This window comes from Rhinatrema bivittatum, chromosome 5 (genome assembly GCF_901001135.1).
Source record: "Rhinatrema bivittatum chromosome 5, aRhiBiv1.1, whole genome shotgun sequence".
In the NCBI taxonomy this organism is placed as follows: domain Eukaryota; kingdom Metazoa; phylum Chordata; class Amphibia; order Gymnophiona; family Rhinatrematidae; genus Rhinatrema; species Rhinatrema bivittatum.
In genome coordinates, this window is record NC_042619.1 from 174,057,390 (window position 1) to 174,080,976 (window position 23,587).

At 41.8% G+C, this 23,587-nt stretch overlaps 1 protein-coding gene across 1 annotated transcript in view; it reads left to right on the forward strand.

Annotated features, from left to right (window-relative positions):
- The first annotated feature begins 613 nt into the window (after nt 1-613).
- Nucleotides 614-23,587, forward strand: part of LMO7 (LIM domain 7) — a 374,915-nt gene continuing 351,941 nt past the window's right edge. The window contains exon 1 of the mRNA XM_029603031.1: nt 614-684. Within this exon, the coding sequence (XP_029458891.1) occupies nt 675-684 (10 nt within the window). The 5' untranslated portion in view covers nt 614-674. The remainder of the gene's footprint in view (nt 685-23,587) is intronic.

Below are 23,587 nucleotides of genomic sequence, written 5' to 3' on the forward strand. Positions count from 1 at the left end.
CTCTTTTGAGGCAGCCGAAAAAGATAAAAGTACGAGACGAGAGGCTCCGGGAGCCCGTCATTCAATTACTGTGAGAAAGGGAGAGAAAGCTGTGTGCGGGCTCCGGATTCAGATCCCGCCCCCACCCAAGCACAGGTCTGAGGGTGGGGCCGAGAGGCTGCGCACCCTCCCCACGCCCGGCGCAGAGGGCAGGTAAGCGCAGGAGCCGCTGTCTCCTCCCTTTCGTTATCCCGGGCCTTGGAGCGGAATAAGCGAGACAGAAACCGCGGATCGGCAGCGTGGGATCTCTCTCTCTCTCTTTTTTTTTGTCCTGGTCACTCAATAAGTCCGGGCTACTCCTCTCTCTCGAGGTTTGCAGTCGCCGATTCCCACTCCGTGAGTGTTTTTCCCAGGTCCGCTGTCCCAGCAAGGCGCCCAGCCCCCCCCCCCCCCCGGTACAACAATGCCCGCGAGGAGGAGGAGGAGGGGAGGCTTCTGCTGAGCACCGGCTCCTTCCTCCCGCCCTCAGCGCGCGGCTCAAACCATTGCTGTCAGCTGGCCGAGAGGAGGACTCGAGTGTCACTTTTTTGTGATTTATTTTCTATTTTTTTTTTTTTTTTTTGCTTTTCTTCAGTCATGGAGCGGCGAGGCAGCGTGGATCCCAGCTGCGACTTAGCCTTCGCGGAAGCTCGGAGATGGGTGGAGGTGAGAGGATTGTTTCCATTCTTACTCTGTTGCTCCGAAGGGCAAGTTTGTTTTTTTTTTTTTCTTTTCTCTCTTTCACGTGCACGAGCTTCTTTTGCTACATTTAAAAGTTGCACGTTTTGGAAGATTATTAAGGGGACGAGGAAGACCTTTTTTTGAAGGAGTTGCTACTTTTTTTTTTTTTAATTTTTTGAAAGGAATTGAAATTGTGTTGCGGTTAGGGCGCGTAATCTCTTCTGTCCAGCTAGTTCCCGCAGCGCTGTGCTTTTGTACGTGAGCGTTTTGTTTGGTGCGTTTGAGAAACTTTATTAGCATTTCTATTAAAGGGGGCAGGGGGTAGAAACTTCCCGCGATTTTATAGTGGATGACTTCTAGTGCCTTCTCCCTCCCTCCCCCCCCCCTTCCAGCCTGCTGAAACATTTCAGATTTTCCAGTCCTCCTCCTCCTCCTCCTCCTCTGTGGTTGCAACTGCTGCTGTGGAATGGCAGAAAGATGCCAAGAAGACCACATCTTGAAAATGAAATGAAGTAATGCACAAAAAGTGCCAGGGTTGGACTCCCCTTTTTATTTCATGTCTAGTACTAATTAGAACCTTAAGCCTTGGTTCTGGTTCCTGGAGAGGGTGATGGCTGTGCCCTTGCATACCTACGCTAGCTGCGGCGCTTACAGGCTCAGGAGTTAGCCGTGCTACACTTCCGTCAGTAGGGGGCCGACTTTCAGCCCTGGGGATGTGTGCGCGCGCGCCCCTCTGAGGCCTTCGTGCTTCATCTTATTAGCAGGAGCCACTGGAAAGGTGTTAGCATGTGAGGGTTACTAAAATGCATGCCTCGCTGGGTGGTAGTTGGAGCCTTATACTGCAAGGCAGGGTTGCTCTTGCATCTCGTGACCAGGCTAGAGGGACGTGATTGTTTTAAAAAGAAAAAAAAAGTTCAGGAAACGCTTTCTCCTTTTTAATAGTAAATGTGCAAGTTAAATAATTTGGCATGCACCCTCCAACCAGGTATAAAAATCCTGATTACTTTAGCAGTGTACAGATTCCTGGTGGTTAGTACTTTTTGTTTTCGTTTTAAAGACGTCAAACGAAATCTGAAAATCCTTAAAGCTTCTTATCACCCCATCCAGCTGTAATCAATTAGAAGATGGTTTTCTTTGGGTCATTGAGCTAGTTCATTAGAAAGCCAAATGGGTAGCGCATGGAGAAATTCATTTATTTATTTATTTTAAGATCTGGACCTCTTCTTGCTTTGGTGTTCTCTGGCATTTGTCTGCAAACAATCTGACGCTGTGAGGATGCTTTGCCTGGTTGGATAAAGCATAGTGCAGTGTAATGGGCGTCATCCTATCTGTTAGGTTCCTGAGGGTTGGGGGGAGCTTCTGAAGGCCTTGGGACCAGCTGGCAAACAACAAACCACCAGCCAGATCAATACTGCCCCGCAGTTAAGAAAAAAAAAGCAAAACCCCAAAGAAGATTTTAAGATTTATGTTTGAGTGATTTCTTGCTTCTCTTGTTGAAGGCACAAGGGATGTCTCTTGCTGGGGGAAAAGACATAATTTAAGTTCCTACTTGTCTGCTTGCCCCATTTGTAGTCTGCAAAATCCGGGAACCGACCAGCAGCGTTCCTTTACCCATCTTCTTGCAGGCATGGCGCTGAATTAGGAATATAGTATGAGCATATCTGAAGAGTGAACTTGGATGTTTATGCAGAGAAGTGGTGTGGCCCAAGTGTCAGTTTAACCCATTATGTCCCAGTGCCCTATTTAGAGGATAGCTTCTTAAAATTTGGGACATAATGGGATAAACTACATAAAGTCAATGATAGAGCCAAGAGAGAGAGTGATAAGCAGATGATCGATTTTCAAACTATAGCTAGAAGAGGATTTCAAATTCATTGTTGTGAATTAGTTGGTTATCATCTGATAACGTATGTATAGCCTAGGCTCAGTATGGTGATGGCAATTTTTTTTGTGTATCATGTACATAACTTCCCCTCGCATTTTAACAATTACAGATATTACATCTGAAATATCTCTTCTCTTTTCTCTCTGTATGGTCTGAGCATCTGATGTGCGGTGCCAGCTGGCTGACGTCTCCCTGTAGCATGAATAGCCAGCTGGACCCACAGGTACCATGGGCTCAAATTCACTCTAATGGGCCACTTAGATGAGGTTGGTAGGATAAGACAGTGACCTTGTACCGTGGAGCAATGGCAGCACAGGTGGGACTGAGGTGACTGGATTTTACTCCACCCTCTTCGCTAGCTTTTCCTTGCCAGGTGGCCCATGACCAGGAAAGCAGTCCACTGGGAACCCTTCCCAGGGCCCCAATGATCCAGTTTGCTCCTGCTTTAGACCTGATCTTTTCATAAGGCATTGATGCAGTGTGAACATGCAAACTGCCTTCAAAATGCAGGTTGCCCAGTCTTGTATAGGGAGACCAAAAAAAAAAAAAAAGATCCTTCTTTCTCTTCTCAGATTTGAGAACTATATATGAGGGTAGATATATCAAAAAGAAAATCTACATCCTCCTCCACCCTCCCTTTAAAAGAAAAAACAAAACAGTGGAGGAAAACTGGAACAAATTTTGCCCTGGAGCAGACTTTGATATGTTGGCCTCACAGTCATAACGGTGTAACAGAGAAAAATCTAGGACAGATTTTGTGGAGTCTATTGGTATTGTTTATATTGGTGCTGGTGGAAGATCATCTTTAACTATGCCAGAGACTGTTAGGTGACATGAGCTGGCTAACTATGAAGATCAAACTTAATTTATTTAAAAAAAAAAAAAAAAGGAAGTTATTTTTTATTGTAATAAAAAAATTCAGGTTGAAGGAGACTTGTGAAGGTTGAAATGCACGAAAGACATTTGTGTCAAATAGTGTTCAAGGTATCTGCTAAGAGTAATGGTGATGATAATCCGTTACCAGATGGCTTTAGTTTGCAAAGTAAGAGCTGGTAACGTGATCTCCTTGCTAAAGCAGCAAAAACATTATGTCCATGAAAATTCAGCTACTGCAGAAATATGTGAAGGAGCCCAGGAACCTCTGCATGTTGGTGATGAGGGGAAAACCTCCCCGGGAGTGTCAAGACAGCAGTGTGTAAGTTATTGCAAAGATGCAAAATTTTAAAGAGGCGAAAGCCCATCAAGTTTTTTTTTTTTTTTTTTTTTTTTTTTATTTAAAAATTTTTTATATACTGACGTTCATCCGGGATATCACATCGGTTTACAGTGTAACTGAAACAGGCGCCTGGGATGGCGGTTTACATCGAACAGATATAACGAATTTAACATAAGAACAAATGAGGAGGGGGAAAAGAGGAGGGAGATAATTAAACAAAACTTATGAGCAAAATTTACAAATATATATAGAGTATCACTATGTACAAAGTATTCATAAATACAGCAATGCCATGGAAATACAATTGTGTAGAGTTATACGGGAGGAGGGGGGGATGGGGAGGGGGTTGGGGGGTGTAGGTGGGGAGGAGGGGTGGATGGGGTAAAAGGAGAAGGCGAGCTGAGAAATCAGGAGAAGGTAAGAGGACTGAACAGGAAGGGGGCGAAGGAGGAATTTAGAGGTGGGAGTGAGGAATGGGGGAGAGGGAAGGAGAGTATGGGTGTGAGTGTGAAAGTGGGGGAATTAGGTGTATGCTTTGGTGAAGAGCCAGGTCTTTAGCTTACGTTTGAATGTTTTTGTGCATTCTTCTTGTCGTAGTCGACAGGCATTGCTTTCCAAGGGTGGGCCCGGCGATAGAGAGCGCTCGGGCTCTCGTGGAGGTAAGTTTGTAATGTTTGGGAGAAGGTGTAGGCATGGAGGCGAGGTGTTGGTGTCTGATGGGCCTGTTGGATTGGTGGAGGCGGAAGGATTCGTTGAACCAGTTCATTTCAGGGTTGTATAAAGCCTTGTGGACAAGGGAGAGAGTCTTATATTGGATGCGTGATGCAATTGGGAGCCAGTGTAGGTCTTTTAATACCGGTGTGATATGGTCATTTTCTGCGTGAGTTAGTCAGGATCCGGGCTGTTGTGTTTTGTAATATTTGAATGGGTTGAATGGCATTGTTCGGTAGGCCAAGGAGAAGAGCATTACAATAGTCGGTTTTGGCAAAGATGGTGGTTTGAAGAACTGTGCGGAAGTCGGGGGGATGTAGTAGGGGTTTTAGTTTTTTTAGGGAGTGTAGTTTAAAAAAGCCCTCTTTTAGTATATTGCTGATGAATTTCTTAAGCGTGAGATGGTCGTCAAGGATGACACCCAGATCACGGACTTGCTGGGCGAATGGTGTATGAATAGGAGGGGGGTTAGGATGATTTTGGGGTGAGATGAGCATGATTTCAGTTTTAGTAGTGTTAAGAGCTAAATGGATGGAAGCTAAAAGCTTGTTTATGGATTGGAGCGTATCATTCCAGATATCCATAGCTTTTGGTAGGGAGTCAGTGATGGGTATGAGCAGCTGAACATCATCAGCGTAGACAAAGTGAGGCAGCTTGAGACTAGAGAGGAGGTCACAGAGGGGTAGCATGTAAATATTGAAGAGAGTTGAGGACAGAGCTGAGCCTTGTGGTACACCCTGATTGAGGTGGATAGTTTTGGATTCGTGATTTCCTAGTTGGATTTTGAAGTTTCTGTTACTGAGGTAGGAATTGAACCAGTTATGGGCAATACCTGTGACGCCAATTTCAGTTAAGCGTTGTAGGAGAATTGAGTGGCTGATGGTATCAAAAGCGGAGGAGATGTCAAGGAAGGCGAGAATAAAGGATTGCCCTTTGTCAAATCCTTTAAGAATATGGTCTGACAGGGAAGTAGAAGTGTCTCAGTGCTGTGGGATTTCCGGAAACCGTATTGAGCAGGTGCAAGGATACGGTTATCTTCGAGGTATTCTGAGAGTTGTTTGTTGACAGTTTTTTTCGAGGAGTTTGGAGATGAAGGGGAGATTAGAGATGGGGCGGTAGTTGGCGAGGTCAGAGGGGTCAAGTTTAGGTTTTTTTAGGATAGGTTTGACGATTGCCTGTTTAAGGGGAACAGGTACTTGCCCCGAGTTGATGGACAGATTAATGATGTTTGTTAAGGGTTTAGCGATAAGGTTAGGGATGGAAAGTAGATGTTTGGTAGGGATTGTGTCCGAGGGATGGGAAGAGGGCTTGGCTTTCTTGATGAATGATTCTATTTCAAGTACTGAGGTGCAGTCTAATGAGGAGAGAAGTTTAGTGTTGTTACTAGTGATGGTGTGGTTGAGGTTATGATTGGAGAGGCTGAGGGGAGTGGTAGGTGTAGTATAGAAGGTGGACAGCAATTTGTCTATTTTGGTTTGGAAGAACGTGGCAAGTTCTTCACATTTGGATGTGGCTACTTCATCTGGAATGTCGGGAGCTGCTGGCTTGGTGAGTGAAGCTACGTAATCAAAAAGTATTCTAGGGTTGAATTGGAATTGATGTATTTTATTAGCGAAAAAGTCGCGTTTTGTCTTATTGATTTTTTCGCTGTACAGATGTAAGGAGGACTTAAATTGGGCAAGGTGTGTAGGAGAGGGATCGTTACGCCAGATCTTTTCAGATTTTCGAAGGCATTGTTTTAGGTTCTTTAATTCTTGGGAATACCAACGTTTCCTTTTTTCATTGTGTAGAGGAGAGATGAGTTTTGATTGCAAGGGGCAGATAGTGTTGGCTATATTATTGGTAATATTGTGCCAGGAAGCGAGTGCTGTGTCTGCATTGGTGAGATCTAGTTGGTCGAGTTTGTTAGAGATAGCTGAGATGAGGTAATCTCTAGTGCAGTTTTTCCTGTAGTGGATAGTTTTGTTAGTGTTATTATGTCGGGAGGGTGTCTTGTATGAGAGAGAGGCTTCGATGAGGTAGTGGTCTGACCAGGGAATAGGTGTGTGGGAGGGGGGGTCAACCTGAATGAGAGCATTAGTGAAGAGGAGGTCAAGGGTGTGACCCGCCTTGTGAGTGGGGAAGTGGATGGTCTGTCTGTATCCTAGTGCGTTCAGTGAATCTAGGAATGCGTCACAAGTGGGGGAACGGGGAGAAATGTCGACGTGGAGATTAAAATCTCCTAGAAGTTCTACTGCCCTGGATTTTAAGTGTCTGATTTTGTGGTAGATCCTGAATGTGTCTCTTCCCCCTGCCCTCCCCGGCTCAATATTGCAAGAAACCCAAGTAACATGAAAGATCAGAATTCCTTCAGTAACTTTCAGTGGATGCTAAACTACTCCCCCCCCCCCCCCCCCCCCCCCACCAATTGAATTAGAGCAAAAGAAATGATGAGTTGAAAGCAAGGAGGAGGGGCTGGGGTAGGTAACTTTTTTTTTTTTTTAACCTCTCAACCACACGTAAGGAAAATATAAAGGAATTGACACACAGCTTTTGATGTTTGCTGCCTGTGCAAGATTTGGCTCTGGTGTACAGACAAGATCGAGGGCTTTTTTTTTTTTAAAGTACAGGTGCTAGAACATGTTTTGGTTAATTCAGTTGGCATTTTAAACAAAATCACTTGCCTTCCCCCCCCCCCCCTCCTTTTTTTTTTTTCTCGTTTCATGCCTTAGCAGAAATCCTTTTTAAAAATTTTTATTTTCAAGAACTTCTCTTGCTGAGATGCTCAGATTGTTAGGAATGTTTGTAGAGCAGGTGTTCATAGAGATGATTCCCTGCGGGCATCGCACACAGATCCATAGAAAGCAGGAACTGAAGAACGGAATGAGGGAGGGAAGATTTTATTTTTTTATTAAAGACAACGTTGGTGTGTCTTTTAATGTGCATTCTTTATTCCAGTCAGGGTGTGACCATTTTGGGAATGATGCTGATTTTTCTCTTTTCATCTGTTCATTTTTTTTAAAAAATAATTCTTTCTAAATCCAACCCCTCTTAACACGCAGGTCATTCATATTCACCGTGGTTTCTCCAGATCTTGCTTGGTCATCCTCTTGTCTGTTGGTTCCACTGAACACTGTCCATCACTGCCTGACTTTCTTCAGCTCTTCACCACTTTCCCATTTTTTTTTCTCCAGCAGTCCCTACTTGTCCTCAGATTTTGCTGATCCTGACCCTTCACAGCTTCAGTAGTCAAATTCTTAGACTCTGTCACGCTGTGTTTTCCACTTCCATCATTTTTGATGTTCCCATTCTCCCCCCCCCCCCCCCCCCCGGTCTCTGTGCTTTCTTCTGCTACTCATTATTAGGCTCGCTGCCTTCTGTAAATCCAGCTCTCCACCTTGGCTGCTTAACACACTTAACTTCTAGCATTGTCTGCTACATCAGGGTGAAGTGTGCCGGCAAAACCCCAGTGGTCCATTCAGCCAGCTTTACATCTTGTGTAACGCTGCTCTTCTGCCAGCCAAATCTTCCCACTCCAGTCTCATTTCGCAGTCCTCTCGTACTGCTGTTACTTTACACTTTTAGAGAGTTACTAGACATGGGACACTTCCTGCTCCATGGAGTTTGTAATTTACGGGGCGATACAGTACAGTGCGCGCCGATGGAGCGCACTGTTGACCCTCTATTGGACGCGCGTTTTCGACGCGCTAGTGTTACCCCTTATTCAGTAAGGGGCCGAAAACTCGTGTCCAACCCCCCGAACCTAATAGCACCCGCAACATGCAAATGCATGTTGATGGCCCTATTAGGTATTCCCACGTGATTCAGAAAACAAAATGTTCAGCCAAGCTGCACATCTTGCTTTCAGAAATTAGCGCCTACCAAAGGTAGGCGCTAATTTCTTCGGGCAACGGGAAAGTGCACAGAAAAGCAGTAAAAACTGCTTTTCTGTGCACCCTCTCACTTAATATCATGTCGGAGGTCCCGAAAGTTTCCACAAGTGGGGGGGAAAAAAAAAAATTTGAAGTCTGCCCGCGGCTGTCGGGTCAAAAACCGGATGCTCAATTTTGCTGGCGTCCGGTTTCCGAGCCCATGGCTGTCAGCGGGCTCGAATCGACGCCAGCAAAATTGAGCGTCGGCTGTCAAACCCGCTGACAGCCGCCGCTCCGGTCCAAAAGGAGGCACTAGGGACGCGCTAGTGTCCCTAGTGCCTCCTTTTGCCTGTTTTTACCGCCGGGCCTCATTTGAATAGTGAATCGCATGCACAGGAGAGCGGGCGTTTGCCCGCAGACATAAGAACATAAGAAAATGCCATACTGGGTCAGACCAAGGGTCCATCAAGCCCAGCATCCTGTTTCCAACAGTGGCCAATCCAGGCCATAAGAACCTGGCAAGTACCCAAAACTAAGTCTATTCCATGTTACCATTGCTAATGGCAGTGGCTATTCTCTAAGTGAACTTAATAGCAGGTAATGGACTTCTCCTCCAAGAACTTATCCAATCCTTTTTTAAACACAGCTATACTAACTGCACTAACCACATCCTCTGGCAACAAATTCCAGAGTTTAATTGTGCGTTGAGTAAAAAAGAACTTTCTCCGATTAGACTTTACTGTATCGGCCCGTTGGTCAAGACAAAACACACATAACAAACGAATCGATATCGTGTGTGTATTGCAGGGAAGTGGTTAGTATTTCACTGCTGCCTGAAAGTGAGTTTTTAGACTGGACTCTGAGATGGCTAAGAGGGTAGAGCATGTCACACCGAATCAATTCTCTTCCTTGCATATACAGCACAGCAGGGTGGAAAGCATGGAGTGGGGCTGTGGTGCTGGAAGAGAAGGGCACAGATTCTCGCTACCCTCATTGCTGCTTCACATCTTTAACTCGTTCCTTTGACCACCTCCTCTCCTCCTAGCCACTCTTCCTGCTAGTCCTTCTTTAACTCTTTTCCTAGAAATGACTTCTCTGCAGCCATTGTGTTCTTGCCACTCCTTAGGATAATGTTGTTGTGTTTTTTTCTGCTCTCCCCGGATGCACTGTGCTCTTCTCACGGTTCAGAAACTGCTACCTCTCCTAGTAATTCTCTACCCGCTGTCCTGACGGTGTGTTAGCTGTCTTCAGTCTCTATCTGCCAGCCCTTTCCCTCCATTTTACGAACAAGCTACAGCATGCTCAGTGACAGATTTAGGATTTTGCCAGACCTAGGCACTGCTGGTGGTGTTGCCCGCCCCCCCTGACCTGTAAGGTTGGGCCACAGGAACTGGAAGGCCTAAGGCACAGGCCCCCCAGTTTGCAGAGCTCAGGGGTTGATTCTGTGGCAAAAATGTGAAATTCGAAAGCACATTGACACACATTCGATCTTTAATTTTACTTTAGGAGAATAAAGGACTTTTCCAGCCTTGCTTTTGTCCCCTCAGCCGTCTCTTCTTCAAGCTGAACAGTCCTAACCTCTTTAGTCTTTCCTCATAGGGGAGCTGTTCCATCCCCTTTATCATTTTGGTTGCCCTTCTCTGTACCTTCTCCATCGCAACTATATCTTTTTTGAGATGCGGTGACCAGAATTGTACACAGTATTCAAGGTGCGGTCTCACCATGGAGCGATATAGAGGCATTATGGCATTTTCTGTTTTATTAACCATTCCCTTCCTAATAATTCCTAATATTGTTTGCTTTTTTGACTGCTGCTGCACATTGAGCCGACGATTTAAGTATTATCCACTATGATGCCTAGATCTTTTTCCTGGGTGGTAGCTCCTAATATGGAACCTAACATCGTGTAACTACAGCTTGGCAAAGAACTGGCCTTGGTTGTCTTGTATAAGTAGATGCCAGTGGGTATAAAACTTTGTCACCTTGTTACCTGGCAGTTCTGGCAAAAAATATATATTTTTTTTAATTAAAAATTTTTTTTTTATGATGGATTCTACAACTTGGAAATGTATCGTAATATTCTCATTAAAATTCATCTTTTTAAACTGCCTAAAAAATAACAGGGGTAATTTTAGATGTCTCACTTCAACTCTGTGTGAAGTACCTGTAATGTGCGTGATTGACCGTGGATCCCATTATTGGCAATGGGGCTTATGTTAGAAATCCTAAGTATTCACTAATGCATGATAATGAGTGTTTCTGTGCATTAGCAAATAGAAGTGTGTTTTTTTTTTCTTTTTTCTTTTTTCAAGAAGAAAATGATTCTGTAGTATGAGGATAGGAATTTAGGAGAAATCTTCATCAGCCTGTCATCCCCAGTAAAGGCAAAGATAGCAATCCCCTTGGCCATATGGATGCATGTTATGCTCCAAGTAGTTTACAACTGTTGTGCTTTGAAAATGTATGCTACAAAAGATTTTTAATTGGGAATTTTGGAGTCTCGGGAGGGGTGTATCTGTGGTAATTTTGCTTGGCTATGAGAGAGTTCAAGCTGACAGGGTAGTCTGGTATTTGGAGGATGTGTTCTAGAAGGATCTCTTGTGTTCCTCTCATCAGTGCAGCTCGTGCTATTTATTGTACTCCTGTGTTAGCGTCATTGTGTGTGGTGCCTGTAATTCATGCTAAATATAAAATGGCACACCACCCACCTCCTTTATATATATATATATATATATACACTTTTTAAATATATAGTTGCTTTATTGGCCCTGGTGGAAACTGACTTAATCGCAGGTTGTGACTCAAATTTTTTTTTTTTGAGTTGTTAGACCCACAAAATTATTCAAAGATGTTTCTTCCCTGTGAAAGCTTTGGAAACCTAATAGATGACTTGCAGGATGGTCTCACACTTTTCTTTTTTCCTTTTTTTTTTTTTTTTTTTTTTTTTAAAAGAAACAGTACCTAGGAAAGATTACAGTACACTTTTTAAAAAAAAAAATTTCAGAATTTTCTTTTTGAAGAGATCACTAGTTAATAGGTAAAGTCCCCCATTCAGTAATTTAAATTCTGATCCTATGAGCGCTCCGAGGCTTTCAGCTGTTTGGGCAGATGTGCTAAATATATATAAAGGGCAGGTGTGTGAGGATCCTGGTCTGTCATGATGTGGATTTTGCTCTTCCATTTGTAGAGTTCAGGTGAAGGAAAAGCTTCACCAAGCATGTTTGAGTTCCTTCTGCATGATATTGTCTGGTTTTCACTGAAACATGCATGTCTTTAAACTTCATGTATGTTTTTTACATTACCGTATTGCAGAACAATTGTGGTCACTCTCTCACCTTACGTGGGAGAGGCCAATGGAACATCGGCTTATTTTTCTATGTAACATAGAAGACAGGCAAGTAAACCATGTATTCTTTTAAAAATGTCTCGGTGCAAGAAACCCTTCTTTATCAAATGCATCAAACTGCTTATCCCTCTATCTCTTTGCCTTGTTTAAAATTTTGAAACTTGGGCGGTACAAAGTGAGGCAATTTCTGGCAGAGTACAAAGGGTTGCTCTTGCATCTCAAAGGAGAGGGTAGAGCTGGTCTCATTAGATCCTGAAGTTAAATATATATACACACAATTCCAAAGTTACAGCTGGTTTGAATCAGCAAACTATACCCGGCTCTGGCTGCTCGGGCCAGATGAAGGGAGTCTTAACTTTCTGACAGCTAGTTAAGAATATTTTATTACTATAGTGGAGGTGCTAGCAGTTTTGCTGGCGTATTGTTTTGTGCCATAAATCTGCAAGAGCAGACTATAAAACCTTGGCTCCCTTGCTGAGAAGAAATGTGCCTGTGGCCTCAGAGTCCGTATACTTTGAACAGAGAAGTACCTGATAACACTAACCAGGGAAAAAACCCCACAAATGCTTTGGTGGTTGTGAAACTTGAAATGAGTGCTCAAAGAGCTGCTGAAGCAGTTTCGAGTGTGCATGGTGGCCAACTACCAATAAAGTTATCAGTTAAAAAAAAAATAGAAAGTTAAATCTGGCAGATACCAGTAAAAAAGAGAGAAATACAAAACAAAACCTGGGGGTGAGGTTTGAAGCGTTGCTCTTTCACTGTATAAGGTCTCCATTTGGCAGCATTTGGGGTTGGCTTTGGGTACTTGTTTTCAACAAAAATATCCAAATGATACAAAAATGGGGGCCATTAAGCTGTTATAAAGATGCAAAGGCTTATGTATTCTGAAGAAAGATGATGGTTTTTAAGATATGTGGCACCAATATATTAGAGGACCATACCAATGTCCCCTGTAACATTTGAAAGGCTGCATGCACATATTTTCTTTTTGCAGTTTTTCTTTTATTTTTTTTAATAGGATTGAGTTCAAATTTGTTTGCTGTGAGCCAGTATAATGCAAATAATATTGGGATTTCTTATGCATGCTATGCTTTTGCCATGCTCACGGGGTCAGAGTGTGTGTGTGTGCATAGCTTAGAGGGAACAGAGGACCCTACAGAAAGTTTAGCCTTACAAAGGAATACTATTTCAGACTAAAAAGAAATGCTTCTCCATATTCAGTGGCTGGATTGTTTATCTAGTACGGAGGAATTATGGAAAATTTTGGCTGACTGAGATGGGCATGGTACAGCGTTTTAAGTTGGTTCAAAAGAAAATTGGACAGAGTTGGTGAGCATGTGTGGAGTGTTTTTCATTTTATTTTTATTTTTTTTTGTGTTTACCACCTCTGTCAGAATGTGGGGACCCACAGATCCTGTGAGATTCTAGGGTCTAAAAGTAAGAGTGAAGCTGGCAGAGGAGGGAACACAAAGGTAAGAAAGGAGAGAGGATAAAGTCCCAGATTCACCCACCAGAAATCTGGTAACTCTTGTTCCCTGTAGTGTTACTATTTACTGAGCTGTTGATTTTGGAAGAAGGGGGTTCTTGTGTAGTGAGTTGTCCCCATGGGAAATTGCAGTAATCCTCAAAATATACCTAAAAGTATATTCTTTAAGTTTTTGTTATATCACTGTTTGGGCCAAATACAAAAGACTCTGGGCCGAGGGGGATATCCTACATGTAAGAACTAATTATGTACCAGAAAAAATCTAATTAGCCAACAAAATGCCACTGTTTCTCACATGTAAATTCTATATGGGAGATAAGCTAGGTCAAACTTTGAACCTGATTCCAGAGCATTCAATGTACTCCTGGAGCTATAAAGCTACTATATCATCACTGTTACATGTTTCAGATTACTAAACCGAAAAAAAAATTGCTTTATTCTATCTTTGTCTGGGTATGTGGGTTTTCTAATCCTCTTGGTCCTGGTTTTTTTTTTTTTTCCTGTCTTTTTTCTTAATTCTTTTTCCAGGCTCTCTTGCCTTTCTTCATCACTCTTAGTCTTTTTTTCTTTTTCTTATTTTCCTTCATTTATTTCTTTAATGCCTTTAAATCACTTTCTGCCCCCTCCCACCATATCCTTCACTTCTCCAGTTTCAACACTTGCTCCTCTTAGCTCTTGGTCTTTTTGTCTCCCTCAGTATGCCTCCCTTATTTTATTTATTTTATTTGTTTTTATATACCGACATTCGATCGAAATATCACATCTGTTTACATCGAAACATAACAAATAAGGCATGAACTGCTTATTTTTACATTGCAAGAAGTTAACTTGGTGGGAGGGATATATTTAAATAAAAGGATTGAAACATTTTACCATTGTAACATAGTAATAGTTAAATAACATAGGAATAATAAATTAAAACGGAGCTATCTATATGTATCACCATCCCCCTGATAATCTCCCTTCCATCCCCAACCACTCCTCTTAACATTTCGATTTTACTATCCTCCCGTTTTCCTCTGGTATGACTCTACTCTTCTGGTCTCTTCCCTGCCCCCCATACTTCTCTTATTCTGTCTTATACCTTCCTCCTTCATTGCTTGGTCTCCCTCCCAAATCGTCGCCTTTTTCACTGGCTCCACTCAAGTCGTCCCCTGTGCTTCTCTGTTACCCTCCTTCCCCTTTCCCCCATCTCTGGATCTCTCTCACTCCCATTACCACCTCTGCCCCGCACCAACACGATCTCTCTGGTTTTCTTTCATACGTACTCTGAACCCATGCAGCAAGGAGGGGGAAAAACACAGCAACCCTTGCCCCGGGTTTCTCATGCTTGCTGCAGAACACATGGACCTAGGAGAGAAAGAGTTGACTTTCAACATTCCCCTCCTTTCCCCCCTCTAAAGTGCACTCAGAAGTCACATTTGTGGCCTGGGGCTGACTGGGCTGTAGCCCTAGACTCTTGTTCTTGCTGGCAAAGATGGTCCCAGAAGAGAGAGAGAAGATGGGCTGAAGCGGATACAGCAGGGAGAAGTAGTGTGTAAAGTGTTCCTTCCCCCCACACACACACTTCATTCACGGAGGCAACGTTTTATTTATTTATTTAATTTTTTTGGTAAAGTTTTTGGGCTACTGCACAGAAAAGTTGTTAGGGATTAAAAGCTGGTTAGGCTCTGACCTCTGGTCTTCCCTCAGTGTAACCACCTGTATCTAGCATTAAAATTAAAAATCTACAATTTTTTTTTTTATTTTGTCATCACCTGACTTTTTAGTACATAGAGTACGTTTGTATCGTGGGTGTTATCTCTACATGTTTAAAAAAACAAAACAAAAAACCCCCAAAAAACTGAGAAATAAGGCTTTTCAAAGTTTTATGTTAGGTGAGTAAAAAAAAAAAAAAAAAGTAATAGGGACTCTAAAAGTGGGAAGCTGCTTTTGTGCCTGGAAGTAGTTTCTCTCTCCCCCCCCCCCCCCCCCCGAAACAGGAACAGGAGAGGGGAGCAAAGCTGCTGATCGGCCCGTGGCAGCATCTACACATGAATAGCTTGCGAGCAAAGCAGGATGAGGTGCTGGGCGGTGATGTCAACATGACGTCAAACTTTGGCTAATGGAATGTGGCCTGGGGGGCTGTGAATCCTCCTGGATATTGGGGAACCTTTGAGCAAAGCTCCTCTGCTGTACCTGGTAGAAAAGATTTGCACGGCGTTCTACAATACTCGTGCTTTTTGTTGTGTGTTGAGAGAAGGGGGGGGGTGTTATAGGCTTGGGGAGGAAAGGTATTTGTGCTGCACTTCACATTTTGTGCCCTTTTTTTTTTTTTTCATACAAAATTCTGCTCGTGTGTAAATCCCGCATAAGAGACTGCACCTAGTTTGCACCTGCAGCAGTTTTTTGAAAGAACTGGTGGGAAGTACGCATGATCTTTGCCCCGGTTTGGGCCAGCAGGAAATTGTCCCTCTCCCCGTTAGCTCCTCTGCCAGCTTCCCTGCACACAATAAAAATGAGCATTTCCCAAACGCTTTGAGACATACCATTATGTGGTGGTGCTTTTCAGTCGCCTGCGGTGCATGGGCAGGTTTCCAAGACTTCTGTTGAGCTGGCCCATGGTCTCTTGGCTCTATAACAGGGGTAAGCAATGCCAATTCTCGACTCCAGTGCTGCAAGCCAGTCGGAGTTTCAGGATCTCCACAGTGAATACACATGAGATGGCATTTGCATGCCATGAAGGTGGTATATGCAACTGCATCTCCTAAATATTCAGTGTGGATGTCTTGAAGACCAGAATGGCTTGTGATCAGGGGAACTGGCATTGCCTATCCCTGCTCTGATTTTCTTTTTCAGAAGCAGCAGCGCTACATAGCTGTGCATTGCTTTTTTTGAAGTGCATAAAATATTTCCCACCATGTGAGGGGAATCTTCTTCTTCTTTTTTTTTTCTTCTTTGGCATATACTCCCCTTCAGAAAGTAGTGGCAAGATTCTAACCAGATGCTAGAAGCAATTCTTTTTACTACTAAAAATTATGGGCAAAATTACTGTAAGTATGAATTCTTTTTTTTTCTTATTGTTGAATGTGAATGAACTCAGGAAGTCTTTTGAAACTTGCACCGTAATGAAAGCGATATCATCTGAAATCAATCTTCAGCAGAGCTTTTCTACAGGGAGCCAACTCCCGTTTTAGAGGGAGAAGATGCAGCCTGCTTCAGAAAATCATTGTATTCCTCTGCAGGAAGTGCCTGCTCATGGCTAGGGTTAGGAAACCTCCAGTCCTCGTGGATACCAGTGCGCTCAGGTTTTTAGGATATCCCTCATTGAATATGGCATGATTTGCTTGCATGAACACTGATGCACCCCGCTATCTCATGCACACTTCTTAGCTGTATCCAGAAAACCTGAGTGGATTGGTGTCCATAAGGACTGGAGGTTTGCCAGCTTCTGCTCATTGCAAAGGGTGGGATTGTTCTGTTGCCACAGTAAGTGCTTTTTGGGAGAACTAGTTTTCCAGTTTATTCCAGACTTTTGTTCTAAAAGAGTAGGCTGGCTGGAATGATGCCAGATGTTTCCCTTGCCCATACACTCTAGGTAACAGCACCACCCCAGGCTTTCTCTGTGTTGCACTACCCTCCCCCTTCCATTGCATGCCAGTTCTATAGCCCTGGTGTTCATTTGCCATGATGCTCGGCATTGTTTGGAGTTGGAGAAAAACATCTGGGGCAATGTGGAGTAGGGCTGGAACACCTGTTTGCAAAAAACTGTTCACAGTGTAAGTAAGTATGCTAAGTAGGAGACACGGTCAATTGCAAAATAACTTTTTTTTTTTTTTCTTTTTGGTGTGTGTAGGTTCCAGCTACAATAAGTAAATGCACTGCAGAAGACTTTTTGGCTAAGGAAGCTTTGAGCACCTTTAAATTTAGGAGAACTGGGTAGGGAGAGTTTTTTTTTGTAGGATTCATTATTGCCATGAGTTATTTTTTTCTTTATCAGGGATTAGAAAATTCCTTTCTGGCTTACTTGGCCGGGTAGTAATGCACTTGTATCCCCTCCACCCAAGCTCACTCTTTCCTTTCCTCCGTGTGACTCTTTGGATTCTGATGGGGATGTGAAGATGCTGCCTTCTTTCAGCCATGAGAATCCACTTGGATTTTTGAAACCCTAGTCCTTTTTTTTTTTTAAAATTTTTTTTAAATTTTGAAATGTCAGAACATACACCAGGCACTGAAATACAAAGTAGAACAGCAGCACACCTCATAGTGAAATGCAGAGTATTAGCAAGGAGTAAAAGCTTCTATTAGGAATTATAAAACTTCCAGTATGAGTCCCAAATCCTGTCATACAATTTAACATTATCACGTAACATAAAGGTTAACTTCTCGAGCAAGGCTGCAGAGTGTAGCTGAGATCTCCAGTCACCCAGAGTCTGTACAGACTTCCGTTTCCATGCAATAACAAAATGGGCAACATGTAACATTTGATGCATAAGCAACCTTTGCTTACTCACTCTGTGTGCCTTCCACAGCTCCAAAAGACAAAGTTCTGGAGAAGAAGAGAAAGCAATTAGCAATTTCCCCAATGAGTCGTCCAACCCTCTGCCAGAAATAGGATATCAAGCCTTAATGCAGTCTTGAAACTGCTGTCCTGTCTGTGCTTTTGGATTTTCACTACAATTGAGCACCATTTTGGAATTTCCCTGCAAAGGTGCTTTTTTTTCCAACTTTTATTTTGTTACCTGACAACATACAAAGCCACATTTTATTAAATTCTCAAGTCATACAGAGTAGAATATTATATAATGTAACCCCACAACACCTGTAGTCAGAATTATAAAATTTCCAGTATGGATCCCAGAACTTATGATATCTCAAAGCATGTAAATTAACTTCTCTGATAAAGCAACAGAATGTACCTGTGTTCGCCAGTTTTCCAGGGTAGGAACAGATTTCCATTTCCATGCAATAGAGAAACTAGCAGCATTCAGCAATTGCTGAATGCTGCTTTTTAAATTTCCCCAACACTTGGTCTCCCCATAACCCAAGGAGACATAACTCCGAAGTTAGAGGGAACAGTCCGTGATTTACCCTATAAGCCGGCCAATCCTAATCCAAAAAGTGGAAATATATGGACATTCCCACCATGTATGTGCCCCTCTGCCCACAGCCTCGCCAACAAATTGGTGATGCAGAAGTTGAAAATTTTGAGAAAAACACCGGATATCTATAACTACGCATGAGCCTCACCATTAGTTCAGCCCTTTGCACACAAAGAAGACCTGTGAGCCCTAGTCCAAATCCTTCTCCAAACCCTAGTCTCCAGTTGTAACCCCAGCTCACTCGCCCAGTGCATCTCAGCCTTTTAAGGTGGGCTCTAAGTTAATATGACTGAGTAATCGCCCGATACAGCATAAAGCATACTTTCTGCCTAACTAGCCCCTTCATGAAAGCATGTTCCACTGGGGTGGGTTGCACCCAGTTCCAGCCTTTATTTCCAAGTTTGGCCAGCACATTTTTCAGATGATCATAGTATACCTGAGATTGAGTTGAAATCTCAAACTTTTATACTGCTACTCCACAAAAGATTTGTCTATCATCTTCATACAGATGACCTAGGCAATAAGAGTTCAGACTTCCACCACTGCTTAGCTTCAGGACTAAATGTATGAATTGTTAGTGTTGGATTTTCCAAAGGGGAGAAAAGGCCAGGGGACCCTGACCCTTCATACACAGCCCTTTGCATATCGCCCTCCAAACCTTGATCGTGCATGCAATCGGGAGGGACAGTTACGGTATGCCAGTCTACCTCAGGAGAAATAGATTTCTCTGTTATCAATGAAACTAGATCCATCCCTTCAGCCAGGTTTCTCTCAATAGCCAGGGAGAGGTTCAATCCTTATATAACCATACAAAAACCCCTACCAGTCTTGATGCCCAAAAATACACCTGAACATTTGGAAACGCCATACCTCCTCACTCCCTGGGCCTCCACAATGTACTTAATCTCACCCTAGCAAGTTTGCCATCCCATTAGAAGTCCAGAAGCATGCTATTAATAGAAGAATCTATTTGGAAGAAAACAGGGTACATGTTGAAATGAATATTCTTCCCTGTTTGTTCTATTTATTATCTTCACCACATTAACCTGTTCTCCTCATGAAAAGTAGTATCCCTTCCAATCCAATAAGTCTGTCATCTTCGTAAATACAGGAGCATAATTTAAATTTATATAGTTCCCCAGATTACCAGGTACATTGATCCCCAGTGCCCTTCCTCGTAGAGAAAAAACCCCTGTCAGAACATCCATTAGTAAGGATCATACCTTAGGCTGATCATATAGTGCTTGGATCCAACCACAGAACTTCATTAGCACTCCATATTTCTCAAGAATAGTAAATAAAAAGGACCATTGATACCTGTCGATGGCCTTTTCAGCATCTAAGCAAAGGAGCTTGCCCCTTTGTGCACTCCTTCGTGTAAGCCCGAAACGCTTATACCACTAGATACTAGCCTCTTGGCCGATGCCACTAAAATAGAACAAATATGCTTTATTGAACCTATACTTGGACAGGGCTTAAATGGAGAGCTAAGAGGAAAAAAAAAACCCCTAAAAAAGAGGTAAAAGAACACAAAGCTGATCTCCGCCATGATAAATAACAGCTCTTCCTCACTGTCTTCCTGCTTCATGTTTACTCCTATTGAATGTTCAGTCTCCTATAAAAAAAAAAAAAAAAAAATTCCCTCCAACGATCTGCTAGAGGGTTTAAATCCCTCTATTTTTTTGCATATCTGAAACCTGGCTGAATGACAAAGATAATGTGCTCTTAAACCACATTTCGAATGCTAACTACAATCTATTTCATTTTCCAAGACCCAAATAAAAAGGTGGAGGATTATTAATTAGTAAAAAAAAACCCAAAATAAAAACCCAACAAACTAAAGCTGGAACCTTACAAGGTAGAGACTAACCAACCTTATAAGGCTGCAATTTTAAAATCTCCTCAAACATAGGACTGATCTACTATCCTCCAGGCATACTACAAAAAGATTGCTCACTACTGATAAACACCTTAGCAAATAATTCAATCACCACAATCTACATTAATTGTAGGAGACTTTAACCTCCATGTAGATGAAATGTTTTTAAAACAATGGAAGCCCTGTGATGTCACAATTGTCTCAAAAGCCACTCATAAAGCAGGTCACACGCTAGACCTAATATTTGCTAATTCTAGTAATTGCCTAATCAATACTTCGCACACAATATTGTCCTGGTCTGATCCATTAATAAAAGCAGAAATAGCCTTCACCAACCAAATCCAGAATAGTATAGATATAATCTTACTTTCAGGAAAAAGATGGAGATGGAAGTACATTCTGAAACATTAGAAAATAAGCTCCGTGAACTAAATCAAACCAATTTCACATCTGCATTTGATTCCTTGGATAAGATTGTCAATGACATAGCTGAAAGCTTTAGTCCTGTCCAGATGAAAACTACTGAGACAGAAAGAAACATCTCCAAACATAAGAAGCCCTGGTATAATGATGAATTAAGAATCACAAAAGAAAACCTTAGAAAATTAGAGAAACAATGGTGGAAATGCCCATCTGCTGAATCCCTAGGAAAATATAAATCTTTCCTTACAAAATACTGTTCATTAACAAAGCAAAAAAAAAAAAAATTACTATGCTCAACAGATTCACAGAGTTGTTTTTAATTCTAAACTGCTCTTTGATTAAATGTTAAACATTTAAATTTAACATTTAAATTTGTTAAACATTTAATTAAAGACCCATCTTCCATCTTGAGAAGTTATAACTTCACAAAGGCCGCTTCCAATGAATATGCCATCGCACTCTTAGGGAATCATGTTTTCAACTTATTGATTTTTGTCTATCTGTTCTCTAACAAAAGCACCTGAAGATTCTAATGGCATGGTTAAGTGGTCCCTATTCAATAAAGTATCAAAACTGGAAATTTGTCAAGTCAGTAGTAAAATTAAACCTGCCATTCACTCACGTGACTCAATTCCAGCCAGTTCCTTGAAACAAGTACACGGGGTTATCACCGCACAACATTAATTAACCTGTGTCTCAGAACTGTTCCAAATGGGTTAAAACAAGCCTTGATGAAGCCGATCCTAAAAAATAAGACTGACGATTGGGACAACTATCGTCCAATATCCAACTTGTCTTTTCTTGCAAAGGTTCTTCAGAAAGCAGTGTTATCCCAGCTTGTGAATCACCTGGAAGATCAAAACATTCTCTTCTGAAATCAGTTTGGATTCAGGAAACATCACTCAACTGAGACATTACTCCTCTCATTAATGGACTTGGTTTTATAAGGGCTTGTCACAGAAGAATCTTATTGTCTTGTGCTAATTGACTTAATGGCTGCCTTTGACACTGTGGACCATAACCTGTTATGCCATCAGACGAGAAACATTGGGATCGATGGCAGGGTTCTCAGATGTTTCTCTTCATTTCTATCTAACAGAACATTCCAAGTCAAATGGGCAACCATATATCTAATACATTCCAGTGGCTCAGCCCTCTCAGCAACACTATTCAATATTTACATGCTCCCACTGTGTAAATTACTGATGAATCTAGGAATAACTTTCTTCTTGTATGCTGATGATTTACAGTTTTACATTCCACTCTCCAGATCATTTGAAAATACAACTTGGATACTACCTATTTGAAAACAATACAAGAACTTTTGCAGCTTAAACTAACATTAAACCCTAAAAAGACTGAAATCATTTGGCTGAGTAGAAACTCATTGATAGCTAAACCACTTGCCCTTAACCTGGGTAACTTTCAAATTAATCCCTCAAAATATTGGATTTAGGTGTGCAGCTAGATGAGAACCTTACAATGAAAATGCACATCAGTAAATTAAGACAGGTTATGCCAAGTTGTGGATACTGCATCAGTTGAAACAATTATTAACTTACATACTATATTGCAAACTCTAATCTTCTCAACCTAGACTACTGTAAATCTTTACTACTAGGTCTTCCAGCATGTCACTTAAAACCACTACAAAATACCATAGCAAGACTTATTAGGATCTAGGAAATAATGATCACATTACACCTGTGCTTGTCACTGCATTGGTTACCAGTACATGCCATAATCCACTATAAAGTATTAATGATAATATTCAACATCAATGAATCCAATAACACCGGCTTGTTAGCAGTGACACTATAATCGTACGATCCACAGTGAATGCTAAGATCTCAAAATATCTGCCAATATTACTGAGAATGAGTATTGGATGATATCTTATCTTCCCCCTCCATAACCAGATTGATCCTAACCTGGTTGGTTTTTGGTGAGGATGTGAGGGAAATGGAACTATGTTGCATGTCTGGTGGAATGCGCTGAAATTCAGTTTTATTGGGGTAAAGTAATACAAGATATGACAAGGATCAATTTAAGAAAGGACCCTCTGCTGCTTCTGTGCTGGGAATTGATTCTAAGATGGATAAATGAATTGCACCTTGTATAGTAGCAGCTTATTTCGAGAGTGACTCGATCTGAAAGAAGCTGTCCTTTATGCACATTTACTGATCCGTCGTATCTAGCATGCCTGGTTGATGGGGGGGGCAAATGGACTGTTCTGGGCAGAGACAAACTCCAACAGTATGAGCCTGTTTGGAATCCATTCGAAGAGCAGTGTGACATTGATGCATTTAATTCACGAAACAATATAATTGCAGAAGATTTTTCCCTTTTAAATGGGTTTTATAATATGATAGAGTGGGTGGGATTGAGTTAAGATTTATATTATATATAAAAAAATTCTGAATGTGTCTGCAGGTACTGGCTATGTTTTTGACTAGTTGGTTAATATTTTTAAATACCCCCCTTCCCCCAGTGAATAATATAGTGTATGGAAGAAAATTTCTGTTTAAGTGGTGACAGAGCTATAGATACACTGCAAAACCAACCAACCAACCGGAAAACTACAAATTTCTATATGGGGATTTTTGTGTGTGGGGAGTATATTTGCGTGCTAATGTCCCAAATATTCAAACTTAAGAAATGTAAATGTGCGTGTGGGGGAAAAAAAGTCTAGTTAGTGCACAGTAACACTTTTAGTGTGCAGTAAATGGGTTTACACAGGAAACAGCCTCCACAACAAGTGCTTTAAAAAAAACAAAAAACCCCAAACAAACTGTGCCTAAAAAGCAAACACTTTTAACTTCAAGGTTTAGAGTTCGGATTAGAATCCTATAAGAGAAAAAAAAAGAAAATTGGTGAGTTAGACATGTTTGTATATCAGATGGGACTTGGATGATAGTGAATTAGACCCTCAAATCGAATTTTAGTTTTTTTTTTTTTTTGTGAAACTAAGTGCAAAGTTCCAATGGAACTCTACTAAGAGGCATAATCC